Source organism: Tubulanus polymorphus, chromosome 8, assembly GCF_964204645.1.
Source record: "Tubulanus polymorphus chromosome 8, tnTubPoly1.2, whole genome shotgun sequence".
NCBI lineage: Eukaryota > Metazoa > Nemertea > Palaeonemertea > Tubulaniformes > Tubulanidae > Tubulanus > Tubulanus polymorphus.
In genome coordinates, this window is record NC_134032.1 from 5594033 (window position 1) to 5611787 (window position 17755).

Sequence of the window (17755 nt, forward strand, 5' to 3'; positions counted from 1 at the left end):
TGTCCTGCTTCCTTCCAGATGGGTGGCGAGCCAGGCGATGGCATTTTTCAATTCGCAAGCACAGAGTACCAACCTTGAGCAGGGTGGAGCTCTGTTTGCGGGTCTTGCTAAAAGGGAACAAGAAAATTATCTTTACCACCGATGGTGAAACGTGAACCCGCGACTCAATGCATCTGCATCAGTGTTCCACTTTCTGGACAGATATTCAGGCGACAAATCATAAATGGACAACGCTTGGAGCCACCTGTGACTCACAGCATCCAACTTCGCCGAAGACCGCACCATCCGCGGTCGTAACCTCAAGAAAAATCGGCTAAGGGTTGTATGGGCACTTCCAGCATATAGACTTCGACAAACTTTTTCGAGACTGTGGAAACTTGCAACCCGCTGTCAATTAAAGCATAGCAAGAAATAGCATAGAAACTGTTGAGATGATGGCTTTACCAACCTTGAGCAGGGTGGAGCTCTGTTTGCGGGTTTTGCTAAAAGGGAACAAGAAAATTATCTTTACCACCGATGGTGAAACGTGTACCCGCGACTCAATGCATCTGCATCAGTGTTCCACTTTCTGGACAGATATTCAGGCGACAAATCATAAATGGACAACGCTTGGAGCCACCTGTGACTCACAGCATCCAACTTCGCCGAAGATAAAAAGTACATTAATGGATTACTGTCAGTATTAGCGACGCACTTGTTGCTGTACGAATAATCATGGAACACTTCACTAACCGCCCACTTGAGAGCGAGGATTTCAAGTTTATGGACTGGTTAATTTCGCTCACCATCCTTTAAACCTTGACAAGCGAAGGCGATAGGACTTAGATTACCTTCCTGTCGTTGGTACAAACACGCACCAAGCCCGTTCAGAGAAGCGTCTGTATGCAGCTCAAACAGAAGTTAATAATCAGCGTGAGCCAAAACAGGAGAAAGTGCTCAGAAAGTGCTTTTATTGTGCTCAGAAAGTGCTTTAATTGGTCAAAAGCCTGCTGTTGGACTTCATTCCAAGGAATCTTCTCTTCGTTCCTACTAGATTTAGTCAGACCCTTCAAGAGGTCATTTAAGGATTTTGCGATTGCCGAAAAACCCTTCACGAACAGGCGATAATACGAGGCAGAGAACAAAGTACAAAAGTCTTGCGAAAGAAAGTACACTTTGAGGGCTTTAACATAAGCATGGCCTATTTAAGCTTCCCAAACACGTCAGACAGACGTACGATATGCTGATCAATGGTGTCACTAATAACAATTATATTGTCTATGTAAACAAGACATTCTTGCATAAGACGTTGGAACGTGGCTGGTGCTCCCGTTAACCCAAAAGGCATTACATTGTGTTCAAAGAACCCAAACCCCAGGCCAACAGTAAAAGCTGTACGTTCACGATGCTCCAGTGCCATGTTTACTTGCCAATAACAGCTCTTGAGATCAAGGCATGAAAAGTAAGTGGAACCAGCTAGCGCACCCAGTTGCTCGTCGATCTTAGGGAGGCTATACCTGTCAGGAATGGTTCTCTTATTCAACTCCCGGTAGTCTATACAAAACCTCCATTCTTCTCCAAAGTTCTGCATTTTTCTTTTGGACAAGAACTACCGGTGACGCAAAGCACTATTGGACAGGCGTATCACCTCTGTTTCCAGCATCATATGCAGATGTTCTCTTACTTTGCTAAACATCGCCGGAGGAATTCTCCGGCACCCCTTTGATGGAAGGGATTAGGGTCCGACATGTTATTCTTATGTTCAATTAAACTCGTTCGTCCCATGTATAGATTGCTCACTGCAAAAATGGATCCCTTCATCCACAACAAATCTTCAAGTTTCGATTTAGCCTCAGGTACTACGTTATCTCGAACAGATTTATAAAGTCTTAGCGTATGTAAATAATCGCCCCAGCCTAAATCGACACATCACGGCGAGAAGGGTTCCGCACCCACGCTACCACTCAATTGCATACTACAGAACCAGCTTCCTGTGTGGTAGGCACCACCAACAGGCTACCAGGAATCTGACTTCCCTCGGAAGTGGTCATATATAGGCCTTCCGCTCCTTTGATCCGAGCCAATTCATGTATGGTAATTTTAGCCGCGGCTGGCACGGTGACTGTCTTAGTCAATTTAACCGACTCAGAAGTGTTGCTACAACGCAAAGTGTTTGCTGCAGCCCAGGCCGAGGACAAGGTCGAAATCTCCTTGACCCGGTCCAGTACATTGGTGCCGATTAAAGTAGGAACCTTCTCATGGTAGTCGGTACTCTAAACAACAAGCATAGGGACTTCCATATCCAAACCTGCTGCCTGCAACAACATAACCGCAATATGGCAAGACCGCACCATCCGCCGTCGTAACCTCAAGAAAAATCGGCTACGGGTTGTATGGGCACTTCCAGCATATAGACTTCGACAAACTTTTTCGAGACTGTGGAAACTTGCAACCCGCTGTCAATTAAAGCATAGCAAGAAATAGCATAGAAACTGTTGAGATGATGGCTTTACCAACCACCCATTAAGATAAAGTCGTTTGAGGGCTGTTCTCTAATACTTCACTTTCTGTTTTGGGTCATCGCTATAGAGACCATCATCTCTATTAGGAAGACCATTTCTATCACTCGAACTACCGTTACCGGCTGGTAAACACCTGTTATCTACATTCCTGCTCGGACAAACACGACGGATGTGGCCAATGCCACCACAGAATAAAACAGACAGCTCCCGCTCCTCCAGGAAGATTACGGACACAAGAAGTAAGGTCATCCTCTCAAGGATGGTGGATACATCTGCGTTCGGACGACAATTAAACAGGACAGCCGCAGCATTCCCTCGGCTTTAAGAATCGAGCTGTTCGCGTTGTATTATCCATAAGGCTCCTACTCCTCTACAACAGGCCACTTTAGTTCATATGTTTTAGTTATTACCGACCATTTCACGAAATACGCCTGGCTGTTCCGACGTGGAACCAGACTGCGCTAACAACGGCTCGTGTGCTATTGGATTCTTTCATTTCGAAGTTTGGAATCCCAAAGAGGATATTATAATAAGTGTTTGTTACCTATTTTATTCATAATATTATGACATTATAAGATTCTGACTCAGGACGTCATCAAATAAACAAACTCTCTACGTCAAAACTATATTTGTATTTAACTCGTCTTTTTAAGGTTCTACCATCGATAGTTCCCCACTCCATTAACGGCATAAACTTCGTTAATAGTGAGATAAACTAGGGGACAATGCAACAACTCATTACTCGAGACTGACGACGGCAGGAGGGCGGACTTACGGCAAGCGATGAGGGCACAAGGGGACATGGGACACATCTGAAGGGCACAAGGGCGGCTATTTTCGCGGCCGGGGCGCACCGCTCCTCTATTTTTGGCTAGATGAAGCACTGTGTAATATATACTATTCCCGAAGGTTGTTTTGGATTTGCCGGTTCCCAGGATAAACGAGGCATTCAGCATCAGAGAGCCCCTTCACATATGTACGGTACAACCTAGAAGAAACTTAACTCATAACGCGACCAGCGTTTGCAAATTCAACGAGTTTTGCGCGCGTATATCAAACACACATATAAATCAATTACAGCTTCCTTCTAATGCAACTTCCGGTATTTAGATGAACATATGATTAAAGGGCATATGCCATCGAAATTATTCTTTTTGTGGCTAATTAACCAGATAAAACTTTTGTTTATAAATAACGACCTGAGATGTGGCTGATCGATAAATAAGTCTCTGTAATTAGCCACCAACTGAGTGATTCTTAAATGTTGAAAAGTTGTGTATTCATCCCTAGCGAATGTCTAATGTGTTCAGAACTAAACGGAAATGAACGACAGATCACAATACTCTAGAGATGTCCAGTGGCTGAGTGTTTTAAGCCGCTGGTCACTAGTCACGTCAATCCAGGCTTCGAATCCTGGTGCCTACAGAGTTTCTTATTCAAAGGTTCTTCTCTGGTCTCTCCCCATTGGGAAAAAGAAAAAAGAACCTCGAACCCGCTAATAATGCCCTGCATGGCACTCACTGGGTTGAGGGAATTTTAACAAAAATTGATTATTAGGATATAGTCGAAACATAAAATAAATTACTGGGCTCTAGAAAACTATATCCAATTTTGAGTACGGGATTTTATACACTGACTTATCAATGGCTATTAAATAATAGATTTATCCAAAAATACATTCTTGAATATAAGTAACGTTTCAGTAATAGCGCTCCTACCGGTTTGATCTTGGTTTGAACCAGGCGTCAATAACCCGTAAATCTCTTGTTCCTCCTGTTGCGTGCCGTCAACCAGCTTTATAATCGTGCCATCGATATCTTTCAGTATGATCTCCTGTTTTAGCTTGATGCAGTTCTCTATCTCGTTGTATTCATACTGGTCAGTTTGTAATTCCTGCAAATCAACGGCCATATCTAAAAAAAAAATCAAATACATTTGATCCAATAGAGTAAAACCTCTCTTAGTGAACATCACTTTTTATCAACAGTTTTTCCTCGGAGTCAACCAAAATTTTCTTGTTCATTTTCCGACTTAGTAAAGTCTCTCCCTACAGTCAAAATTTTGCCCAAAACCAAAAGCTAGACTGACCCACCTGATGATGGTCTCTGTTTCGTATGCTCTTCTCCAGCCTGCTCTGAGCACTCCTCCCGTTCCTCTTCCACGACTGGCTTACGAGGAGTAAGTTTAACCGGACTCACGCTCATCAATGCCGCTTTCAAAACAGGACTGAACAAACTCGGCCGAACATCTTCGTTCTTCACCTCACTCACCACAGCTGGCACCTCGTAGCCAGACAGACGATCACTGATTCCCGGCGCAACCTGCTCAATAACAATCTGAACTTCTTTCGCCTGAGTAGTCGATTTCTCGTTCAATTTCTCAGCTGCCGCTGCTGCTGACGACTTTATCAGATTCGACGCGCGAAGAGCAGATGACCTGATAAGACTTGCTGCCTCCTCACGAGGAATCACCTCGACTCGGGATAAAACTTTATTGATACTTGCCACAATGTCTTTGTCCAGAACTTGATAATCGTCATCGTCGTCGTCATCGTCATCGTCATCGTCATCGTAATCGTCATCATCATCATCATCATCATCATCATCATCACATGAACTTTCCTCCTTGCCACATAATATATCCTCCACCTCAACTGGAGCAGATCGACGAATCACGTTCCATTTTGGTTTCTGGTGCTCATTCTTTATCTTTCGACGAGGTCGCCTCTTCACTTCAGATGAAGGCTGTGGCTGTTGGAACAAAAATGCAAAAGTTTCAAGTTTTCTATATGGTTTCTTCAATTACTTAAGCCAGGCGTAGGTCGGCCTTGCGACGGCTTGCGACTCACTGCGACGCGACTCACTGCAAACGCCAGCGACGATTGCGTCGCAACGACGCTACCTTGCGACTGCCAGCGACGGGTTGCGACTGCCAGCGATGCCAGTCACAATGAGTCGCACATGTTCTACTTTCTGCGACGCGACGCGACCGTCGCAACCGATCTACGCGCTCTTGCGACTGGGAGCAACTAGTCGCACACAGTCGCTGACAATTGCGTCGCAACCGACTTACGCCCCGACTTGTGACGCAACGCGACGATCACGTCGCGTCGCAAGGTCGACCTACACCCGGCTTTACTGAGTGTGGATAAGCCACCCGTGCATCGAAATATCGAAAAAGTTTTTAGTTTCAATTATTTTCAAAAAACAATTCCTTTATTCCTTAAGTGATGTTTTCATCATAATTCTTTAAACAAAAATAAAGAGCAACATCTTGTTTTGCACTCCTGTCTCAATTTTTTTATTATTTGGAAAAGTAAGTCTTTTTCATTTCTCCCATCATTTGTATTCAATTCACGATCTCATATTATCAATAACAATCGCATTTAATGATGTTCTAGGACTCAATTTTATTTTTCATATGGAGTCCATCCAAGATTTCATGCAGAAGATACTAAAAATTACGAACTAGGAGTCCAGGGATGCCATGCCAGGCAAATGCTCAATAATCTAAAAATTTCAATACTCAACACCCCTGGTGTTAACCATGGAACCAATGACTGTGATACTCACCACAATCATAGAACATGTCACGAGCTACAATTTTGCAATCGATTGTGATAACAAAATATACCTAGGCCTAGGCATATCATATGGAAATTCTGCCCCCTACGAAAAAACTATGCGTTGAATCAACCCGGAATTTTTCAGTAGTATATCTGACACTAGGTCCCTTTCTTTAAAGATTTATTTGTTGTATGTCATTAACAATCAGTTATATAATACTTTATTCATAACTTTGCAGCGGCGCGCCGGCAGCGAACGCAGCAAGGTCAGTCACGTAGGCCAACTATAACACGAAACAGACCACAGTTTTCCTGGTTAAGGGCGTCTCTCCACATTAGTTACAGGGACTATAATGGACCATTTGTTGACACTAACCTTTAATAAACTTCGTATGGATACAATCATGATAATTCCACCCTATAATTACACTATCGACGCACAGATTAAACATGGCGCCGCCATTCATTTTGTAGTCATAATTCTTATCTATGCACATCAACAAGTGTTAACTTATGAGATACGATCGAAATCTACCAATTTAATTGGAAAAATAGCAGCACTATAGTTTAAAAAAGTTGATAAACTACCTCCGACTGTCTAATCATTTAAAAGCTTTGCCCTCATATGGAACTGTTAAATTAGGCCTAACTAATAATTTAGGGAAATATGTTAAAAAAGCGAAATTTCATACTCTGCATTAATAAGATTAAAGTATTTATTCGTTTGACAAATCTTCATCTGAACTCCCACCAACAAGTCATAAGTGGTGACACGAAAATGACGTCATCGAGGTAAAAACAAATGACCTTGAAACTCCCTCCTCAACTTTGCAAATGATGGTGGTTACAAAATATCCATAGCTACCAATATAATATGAAATAAAGGGCCAATGGTCCATGGGGCTCATCAAACTGGTGTGAAGTAAAAAATCTGTCATGAATAGGATACCGGTATGTAAAACTTCATTTCATTGAAAATTAAACAAGAAAAAATTATATCAACTAGGGGTCCATGGACACCATGCCCACTTGGGAAGTGGTTTCAAATGCTCAACATTCTAACAGTTTCAGTAGTCAACGCCCCCTGGTGACCATATACAAAACCCAATCACCTTGAAACTCACCATAATGGGAGAATATGTCAAGAGCTAAAACTTTTCTATTGATTGTGGTTACAAAATATGCTTAGGTACCAATATTATATGGAAATACTAAGTTATCCTACTATTCAATGCCCTCTGGTGACCATATGCAAAAAAAAAAATACCACGAAACTTACTACAATCATAGAACATGTTATGAGCTACAACTTTGCAATTGATTGTGGAAACAAAATATGCCTAGGTACAAATATAATATGGAAATACTAAGTTATTGTACTATTCAATGCCCCTGGTGACCATATATACAAACACCAATGACCCTGAGACTCACCACAATCATAGAACGTGTCATGAGTTAAAATCTTGCAATTTATTGAGGTAAAACAAAATATGCCTCGGTACCAATCTAATATTGAAATACAAAGTTTTTCTACTATTCAATGCCCCCTTGTGACCATATACTGAAACCAATGACCTTGAAACTCACCACAATCATAGAATATGCCATGAGCTACAAGTTTGCAATTGATTGTAGTTACGCAATATGCATATGTGTATGTAACAGAAGTAACGTAGCATACAAACTTACAGGACATAAAAATTCTTACACATCGCTTTTGTTTATGTCCTGTATGTTTGTATGCTACGTTACATCTGTTTTCTGGTCATTCCACCTAATGATGGCTGTTAATCAACAGCAATGTTGTGGTTTCATTCTAATAAATTATCTCATATAAAATTTGAATTGTGGCATTTCTTCAGAAGCTCTCAAGTTCTTCAAATTTTAGGCCAGTGCCACAAAAATGGTCACAGGACAGCTATCTTGTGTCCGATTGACCCAATTTTTCTTATGCTGATGGGCCCTTGGAGTCCTCAAATATATATATATATGCAAGATTAAGATGATTGATCAAAGTGTCTTCCAAATTTCCCTCAAAAATGTGTAAAAAGTGATTTCGGCGAACGATTCAGTTGGCCATCTTGATTCTGATGGGCCAATCTTTGGGCTTGAGATGTATCTAGGGTAGATAGATGTATAAACCAAATATCAAGACATTACATTTTGAGCATCTTCAAAACATCCAAAAACTAGAATTTCGCCTAGGGGCTTCACATTTCCACCAACTACATGCAACACATTTTCATTATCAAATCTGCTTCATTTAGAAGTTTATCTGACATCACCTTTTTCATGTATTAAGCATCCAAGAAAACAAATTGGTTCCAATTACAAGATAAAACGCACATGTACAACTACATATCCAGACAAACATATGTGTAAAGTTACATGAAGAGAGAGCCAGTAGGTTAGGAGATCTCCGGACAAGATTGAGTCCACGGACAGACGACGGATGACCTGACTTGAGTATACCCCCCAGTATAACTGGACGGACGGACAGACCGATGACGGACAAAAAGTGAACGCAATGGCCCACAGGGATTTAAGTCCCAAGTGGGCTAAAAATCAATGTCTACTTTTCCCAGTTTTCTTGCCAGGGCCGGCAGAAACAAGTTGACATTCTCACCGTGCAAGGTGTCAACCGCGCACAAATATGCATCTGTTTTCTCGAGGGGTTTGGGGTAGCCTACTTCCCCCAGAGAAATTCTTTTAAATGGTTGTATTTCAAAGCTCTGGGGCTATTTGAGGCAATTGTTTTCCGGTATCATGATTCAGGTTGATTGAGTCAGTTAGCTTATGAATGCTACAGATCATACTGTTTTACGCTGATCAGAGAGATCACAAAATACGTTTCAGGGATATGAGCAGTCCTAGCCGAGGCTTTTTAAACTTCATAAAAAAAATCATTATCGGCAAAATTTTTGGCACGGCCAAAGCCACCATGGTTCCGCCGGCCCTGCTCGCATGTTAAAATGCTTGAGAAAGTTTTTCCCTTCTCCCATAATTTTCCAGAAAAATAAGTGCTCTATAGTGATCTAAAAAAGCCTTAGTACAGTATAACCTCACTATAGTGAACACTTGGGGTTCCAAAGAAATTGTTCACTACAGAGAGGTGTTCACTAAATAGAGATAGCACATATTTGTGTCACGCCACCTACCAGCAGTTTGAATAACTACCCCCCCCCCCCCAAATATTCAGCATTAATCCAAAACAATAACAGCTGTCCATTCATAATTGTAGTCACCAATCAACCTAATTTTACTGCCTAAGGACTACCGTATTTTCCGGTATAAGTCGAGTTTTTGAGACCAAAAATCATGTAGGTTTTACTGTACTTAGTTTTTTGAAAAATATTTTTCCTACTTACGGTTATTACAGGTGGTGGTTGTTTCGCTGATTGAATCTTATTATAATCTGCAGCGCTGACAACCAGAACTTTCTTTGCGCTTGTATCCTTCCCGCCAACTGTCGTTGAGTGAACCTTCATCACTTGACCTTGACGTCCATCTGCATTACTGGTCGGTTTCGCCACGACAACCTTGACCGGCGATGGCCCACCGCCGCTGTTTGTCGGCAAGGTGACGCACCTCCGTGGCGAAGTGCTACCGACAGGGGGTGCTTTTTGCTTTGCATTCCACACCGCTGAAGATGCACTTTTCAAAAATGACTGCCTGGTGGCCGCATTGCTTCCCTCTGATTTACTCATGACATCTTTGGGAGTCTGCTTCAGTTTTTCTGCAGCTTTTAAAACTGATTTTCCAGCAGCTTCCGTATCCACCTTTCCTGCAATCCCTGTGTCTGTTATGCCAGCTACCCTATCAGTATCTGTTTTTTCAGTGTCTGATTTTCCTGTATTTGTCAATTCAACAACCCCTTGAGCTGGTTTTCCAGCAACCCCTATGTCTGTTACTCCAGTGATCCCTGTATTTGGTTTTCCAGCGACCTCTGTGTGCTTAACTCCAGCGACTCCTGTGTTCTCTGACCTCTTGCTGGTCTCGTTAGGTATCTCTTGTACGTCACTCATTTTCACTAATATCTCCGTGACCTCATCCTCTTTTATCCGGACCTCATCGGGTGCGTTGGCCGATGCCGATATTTCAATCAGCTCTGGGCCATCCGTCTGCAAGTCCTCATGCAGCTGCCATGATGACCACCTTTGTCTCGACGACGCCCGATTCTTTGCATCGAGGGCCGTAGAGGGTGACGCCTTACAGCGACTTCGCGTATTCACCGCACCCGCTGTAGCACCTCGAGGCGGACTTGGAGACATCCGTTTGCGTTTTGGCATTACAGTCGACACGCCTTTTCCGGTGCGCGTTACGAGAATGGCAGAACTGGAAATGAAGCATAAGATTATACCACCTGAAACATCAGTTACAAATCCGAAACGAGAAACAAAATTCTTAATATGGACTTTCCTTAATTTACAGTCTAGATAGTCAAGATTAGAGATTACAACAGGGATCCCAACAGTAGTTACCAAAGAAATCGGAAATCAATTTGGCCTCATTCTGTCCCCGTGAGCGCCGTAGGTGCGAAACGACGCTTCGAAAATTTTTGAAATTTGAGGTAATTTCCGGGCATCTGAGAAATTCTCGGGGCCCGAATCCAGCAAAAATTAACATCAGTTTGACATTTTGGATCCATTGGTATTGATTTATTGAATAGTTTTGATCGACGATATGTATGCATAACGTGCGCGTCAGTCTGATCATTACTCCTGTGCACTGATCAATAGACCACGAACACACAGTAATGTATAGACGCTGTTCACTTGTGTGAGGCGCATGTATGAATGCTATCGTATATCGTTCCACTATTTTCTTATTCATATCGTGTCAGCACGTGGCCACCCACAATACTGTACTTCAGTTCAGTATCGATATTCTAGATATACGCTCAGTCTAGCCACGGCAAGTCGATTGTTTCGGAACTTGTGACCACAAGTGGCATAACCGATCATAACCCCCTACCCCCTTTATTTTAACATCAAATCTATATCGATCTCAGAGACCATAAAAATCGGAATTCCAATTAAAGTCGGAAGATTGGGAGCCCTGTTATAAGCAGAACAAATGAAAAATAGTGAAAACTATTGCATTAAATTTAAATGATGGGGGAAGAGTAACGTTTTACAGACAATTAGATCGAAAAAAAAGGACGGCAAATATCAAGAAAAAAAAATGTCTTTTTTTCGAATGATGAACGGAAACGCATTCGGCATGAAGTTTTTGATAGAATTTCAGAGAATTGATGGTCCAAGTAATCAAATAAATTGCCCATGGGCAAAGTGTGGTTTACCTTGAAAGCTAGAGGTTATTTGGAATAAGGGCATTGATTGAAAAATCATGATGAATTATTTTGTAGTCAAATAAGACCAAAGATATACATTTGGTTATGGTCCACGTCCAAAATTTTGTAGGGTACAGGTCATCTTCACCCGTCAAGGGATTCGAACCCACTACGCTAAAAGCTGTTCGCCGAACCCCTTGACCTCACGAGTCGTTGGAGCCGTTACTAGCCGACCAGAATCCGGTCGTACCAATCACAGCGCTTGTAACAAACGACATCAGGCTTCTATTGGTTTTCCCGTTAAATGGACCAATCAGCGAACGTTTTACTGAACAAGGAGGTATTTCGCAAATCATTATATGACGTCATGCGCAACAGCGCCAGTAATGAAATCATGCTTCGTGAGGCCAGGGGGCTGGTGGAAGCGAGTTCGGGAGTGATACCGGACCCCTGGCAAGCGAGGATGGGTACAGGTAGGCGTGGCAGGGAAACTTTTATATTTTCAAGAAAATATGTTTCACAATATGAAAAAAATATTCAAATAAGGCCATCCCAAAATAATTGTCGGTTTGCCGTAACACCGACACAACTTTTCAGGATGAGTCGGTAGGTAGGTAGGTAGAAATTTTTTTTTTTGCAAAATTTTTGGACAATAAAAAAACAAATTTATCACCTTTTTTACATGGAAACAATATCGCAAAAATTATCTACGTTGTGTACGAGAAATTTGTCTAATAGATTTCGAGAATTATTCTAAAATTATAACTTCGTCCAGAGCGTTAAAAATGAAACAGTACATTGAATATGTGTGCGCTTTTACGTTACCAGCTTTATTATAGTCACTATGAGAATGAATGGCAGCTTATTGGAACACCGCCATGTCAAGGCATGTTTTCACACGATGCACACTTGAATTCAAACATACGTAGCTCATACGTCGGCATTGGGTCGGTCGGCCGGCCGTTTTTTCAAAAATAAAATTTATTTCAATGAATCCCAGAAAAATAGTTTTCATTCGGTACCTTTGAAGTCGGGTCGGTCGGTTACGGCAAACAGACCATTATTTTGGGATGGCCTAAAATTCATATGATGTCACATATCAGAGGGTGGCTGAATATTGGGTCTTGGAAACCTCTTCCAATGTTGGCCGTGGAAGTTAAAATACCGGTACAGAAGAAATCGGCTATTAGATCGTTTTAAATCCTGGAATTAACGACTACAATATTCAGACCTCGACCTATACTTCTAGTTTGCTGCTTAATATTTTCAGGTCACAAGAACTTACAATTTATTACAAATTCTATCAAACAGAAAACACAGCGCTCATCTTCTGCTACGATTATTCAGCCTATTTTCATGTCAAACGTGCACGCGTTACAGCATCACCTTTAGTACTGCACTGTACGAGCTTGTGTGTGTGTCGTGTAGCACTACGCGCGCACGTGGAGGCCTCAATATCAATCAAATGACAATGTCAATCAAAACAATCACCAGGTATTAAAATGAAACAATATCTATGGCGGATGTATGAAATAATTACATTCTCACCAGCGATGAGCATTTAAAATTCGCACGTACACGGCACCTAGTCCAATGTAACGTACGCCATTCTATGGCTTTCCCATAATTATTTTAGTAGCGCCGGAATTTCCCGCATATCCCAAAAACAGCCAATCCCATTCGCTCGTTAACCCAATTGAGGTCATTGCAATTTTATACGCGAGAGCTAAGAATTTTCCCGCCAAAAACAGTTTTTCGTAGAACTCAGTTGACCATGTCATCGACGGAGGTTCGCCATGTCTTCAATCGCATCGATTATACGTCTTTAAGCCGAGAACCAATGAAACAAATGCTCACATAAAAAAACGTACCGCGATTTTACATGAATTGGCTCAATGCTAACATCATATCGCTGACAAAGGTAAACCAAAAAGCCTAAGATGCCCCCCTTGATTGATTCCAGAAGTTTTCATGAAAATCTGTCTATTGATACGATCTCCATCACACACAACGGCATGATGATTCATCATGACTACACATGGTAGTGGGTTTTCCCCACTGACTCAAATGGACACTCTCCACGTTCATGGTGTAACGATTTCTATACACTGTGTATTAAGTTTGTTAGACAATTTGTTTTTATAAATTGAACAATTTCCAAGATTCACTCTTCTCTTTCCCAATTTTACTACCCTTCTATAAAATTCACAGCATTACACGGCCAGTCACGACGAACCCTGACAGTTGAATCATTTGCAGTTTCCAGGAAAACTTTAACTAGGCCACACGAGGCGCACTTTTCATATACATGCACCGATCAATCCACCACATAGCAGCGAGTATATGTACCCCGCATGTGTGTGGATCATGAATATACATTAACAGGCATGGGTTCTTCCGTAAGAAATGTAGTTCCAACAACAAACAAGAAACAAAATTCTTAATATGGACTTTCCTAAATTTACATGAGTGTATGTTTAATCAGCATCAAAATTAAACATTGGTACTCTAGAGATAAAGCAGAATAAATGAAAAAGAGTGAAAACTATTGGATTGAATTCAAATGATGGGAGAAAATTGACTCGTTACAGACCGAAAATAAGGGGGGAAATATCAAGGAAAAATGTGTTGTTTCAAATTATGGATGGAAACGCATACCTATCTTCGGCATGAGGTTTTTGGCAGAATTTCAGTGAATCCGTGTTCCAAGTAATCAAAATAAATTGCCCATGGGCAAAGTGTGGTTTACCTTGAAAGCTAAAGGTTGTTTGGGGTAAGGGCATTGCTTGAAAAATCTTTTTAATTCGTGACTTCAAAGTTCTATCTTGTATTTCATCTTTCTCAAAGAATTATTTTGTAGTCAAATAAGACCAAAAATATACATTTCGTAGGGTACAGGTAGGCACAGCAGGGAAACTATTTTATATTTTCAAAGAAATATTTTTCACAATATGAAAAAATATTCAAATAAAATTCATATGATGTCACATATCAGAGGGTGGCTGAATATTGGGTCTTGGAAACCTCTTCCAATGTATGGCCACGGAATCTAAACTGGCGCAGTAAGAAATCGGCGTATTAGATCGTTTTAAATCCTGGAATTTACTACTACGATAGTCAGACCTCGACCTATACTTGTAGTTTGCTGCTTAATATTTTCAGGTCACAAGAAATTACAATTTATTATAAATCATATCAAACAAAAAACATAGCGCTCATCTTCTGTTGATGAAATGCGTTACAGTATCACTATAGTAATGTATACTGTACGAGCGTGTGTTTGTGTATGCAACAGTCTATAGCAAGTGGAGGCCTTGTGTAAGTGAATGTTCACTTGCACTTCAGTGACAATCAAATCAATCACCGGGTATTAAAATGAAACAATACCTATGGCAGATAATAATTACATTCTCATCAGCAATGAGCATTTGAAATTTGCACGTATACGGCACCTAGTCCAATGAAACGTTCACCATTCAATGGCTTTCCCATAATTATTTTAGTAGCGCCGGAATTCCCCGTATATCCCAAAAACAGCCAATCGCATTCGCTCGTAGAGACAACGCCCCCCAATCGAGGTCATTGCAATTTTATACCAAGAGCTAAGAATTTTCCCGCCAAAAACAGTTTATCGTAGAATTTTAACAAAGTTGACCATGTACATCGACAGAGGTTCGTCATGTCTTCAAGCGCATCGATTATACGTCGTTTAACCCGAGAACCAATGAAACAAATGCTCACATAAAAAAACGTACCGCGATTTTACATGAAATTGGCTCAATGCCAACTTCATATCGCTGACAAAGGTAAACCAAAAAGCCTAAGATGTCCCCCTTGATTGAATCAATGAAAATCTGTCAATTGATACGATCTCCATCACACACAACGGCATGATAATTCATCATGAATATACATGGTATTGGGTTTTGCCCACTGACTCAAATAGTTCATGGTGTGACGAAATCATTCATTTCATACACTATGTACGAAGTTTGTTAACATTAGACAATTAATTTTCATAAATTGTACAATTTCCAAGATTCACTTCCCGAGTTCCTAATTTTACTGGCCTTCTATGAAATTCACTGCTTTTCACGGCTGCACGCTACGAACTCTGGCAGTTGAATCATTTGCAGTTTCCAAGAAAACTTCAACTAGGCCACACGCGAGGCGCGCTTTTCGTATACATGCACAGATCAATACATCACACAGCAGCGATGTCTGGCACGTGGGTGAAGCAGGAATATACGTAAAAGGGCATGTGTTCTTCCGAAACGAAATGTAGTTCCAACAACAAATAAATAACTAAATTAATAAATAAGCAATGGATTCCGATGAAATTTAATAGGGTAAGAGATTTTATTGCTGCATTGAATGTTTTGAAAGTTCCAAAGAGAAACTAAGCCTCGTTTTTAAGTTATTTTGTACCAAAGCAAGAAAGTTTCATATGGGATAACAAAAGAACTTCGCTAAAGCAATAACGAAAGCGAAAGTCCATAATAAATAACTAAATTGATAAATAAGCAAAGAATTCCGATGAAATTCAATAGGGTTAAGGCTTTTATTACTGCACTGAATGTTTTAAAAGTTCCAAAAAAAAAATAAGCCTTGTTTGGAAGTTATTTTATACCGAAGGAAGAAAGTTTCATATGGGATAACAAAATAACTTCTAAGCAAAGTCCATAATAACCAAATGTTACTTACTCCTCTTGTTTCTGTGACCGCGTTCTCCGCAATGAGGTTTTGGCAGCCTCACTGGTAGGAGCAGGTGACTTTTTCGAGCATTTTGATGTTCTGCCACCAGTGATGCTGTCTTCAGCACTACTATCACCCCCGCTGAGAGATGCTGAACGCGCGCGTTTAGACCTCGTCGATACAGTTTTCTACAACACACAATTATAATTCATAAAACAACATGGCACCTTCACATATCCTCATATGACATAATCAAATTAGACCAACGCAGATGATGGTGTCATAGGCGAAAAGGACAGCCATTCAAAGACCCTCGTAGAATAATTGACGTCGCCATGTATCATCATATCATGATTTTTAGACAACAAGTAGGGCAGGGGCGGATCCAGACCTAAATTGGAGTGGCAGCACCCATTTGAAAGGGCAGCGAACCAAAGGTGCGGTTACACCCCACTAGTCTGACACCCCTCTAGTCCGACTTCCACTAATCTGACGTACCATTGAATGGGCTGAATCAGGTTGTTTTTAGGAATTTATTTGAAATCAATTTTACATTTTGACAGTTTACTCGACAGCAGCACCACAATCTGGTGGAGATTTTTGTTCATATCTACAGTCATATCTCGATTTAACGCACCCAGATTCATCGCCAAGCTTACCTACTGCCTAGATTTCATGGGAAACTGAACATTCGTATCTCAAACGTACAGGAAAACCCCGATTTACCACCCCTCGCATACCACCACCGCCAAGGTAATCTCCTAGTACAATCCTATACAAATGTATTACAATATTTCCTGATTTACCGCCATTGTAAAATTTGCTACTCCATCCTTAATCATATTACGATACGCCATAAAACTATAAAATAAAACTATAGCGATAACTTCGTTCATCCACCCGGTGACCTCACTGTGTTGCAAGTCTCGCCCTCCAGTAAGGTACGTTAATTCAAACTATTTCATTAGATGGCACCGACAGCGCCGAAACGAATTGAATTAACGGTAAAAGAAAAAGAGGAATAAAGATCCATCGCAACAGAAAATGGCAGACCATTCCGTGCGATTGAGTAAGACAATGATTTACGGCGATATATACATTAAAGGTGGCGTACAGTAACGATGTCTATCTATGAATCGATCAGCGATTAATATCGTAGTATGTACCGTAAATGTTGCCATGATGTGATGATTCCTACTTCTAGCCTACAATGTTCTCCTGATGCGCCCTGATGTTTATTATGTAAAAAGGTTTTAATTGTGAAAGGATATTTTTTTTTAGATTTTTTCTTAATTCGTCACATCAATATATATACATCGTAGCCTACTGAGCAGATAAAAGGATAGGTATTTGATTGACTCGACATTAACCCCGATTTACCGCCACTCTTATTTACTGCCAAAATCAGGAATCCCCAAGGGTGGCGTTTAATTGAGATATGACTGTATATAATTTATTAGGCCTGCATAGAAAAAATTTAAGAGATTATTTCTAAAGTTATTTTTGTAGTAAGATATTTCATTCACAAAATTCATAGTACAAAAAAGTTCTCCACAGATAACTTCTGTTCCTTGATGTCACAAGGCTCATGATGGGCTACACGTACAACTGACAAAGCTATTCACCCTTTCTTAACAGTCTGTTAACTTTTTGATACCTGGTGTGAAAATTTTGTCATGATTTGATGGAAAGACGCAG

At 40.8% G+C, this 17755-nt stretch overlaps 1 protein-coding gene across 2 annotated transcripts in view; it reads right to left on the reverse strand.

Annotated features, from left to right (window-relative positions):
• Nucleotides 1-17755, reverse strand: part of LOC141909639 (uncharacterized) — a 49976-nt gene that overhangs the window by 19786 nt on the left and 12435 nt on the right. For both annotated transcript variants that reach the window (XM_074800174.1, XM_074800173.1), the window contains 4 exons: nucleotides 16067-16245; nucleotides 9438-10404; nucleotides 4594-5251; nucleotides 4220-4414 (listed from right to left, as the gene is read on the reverse strand). In XM_074800174.1, coding sequence (XP_074656275.1) covers nucleotides 4220-4414; nucleotides 4594-5251; nucleotides 9438-10404; nucleotides 16067-16245 — 1999 coding nt within the window. The remainder of the gene's footprint in view (nucleotides 1-4219; nucleotides 4415-4593; nucleotides 5252-9437; nucleotides 10405-16066; nucleotides 16246-17755) is intronic.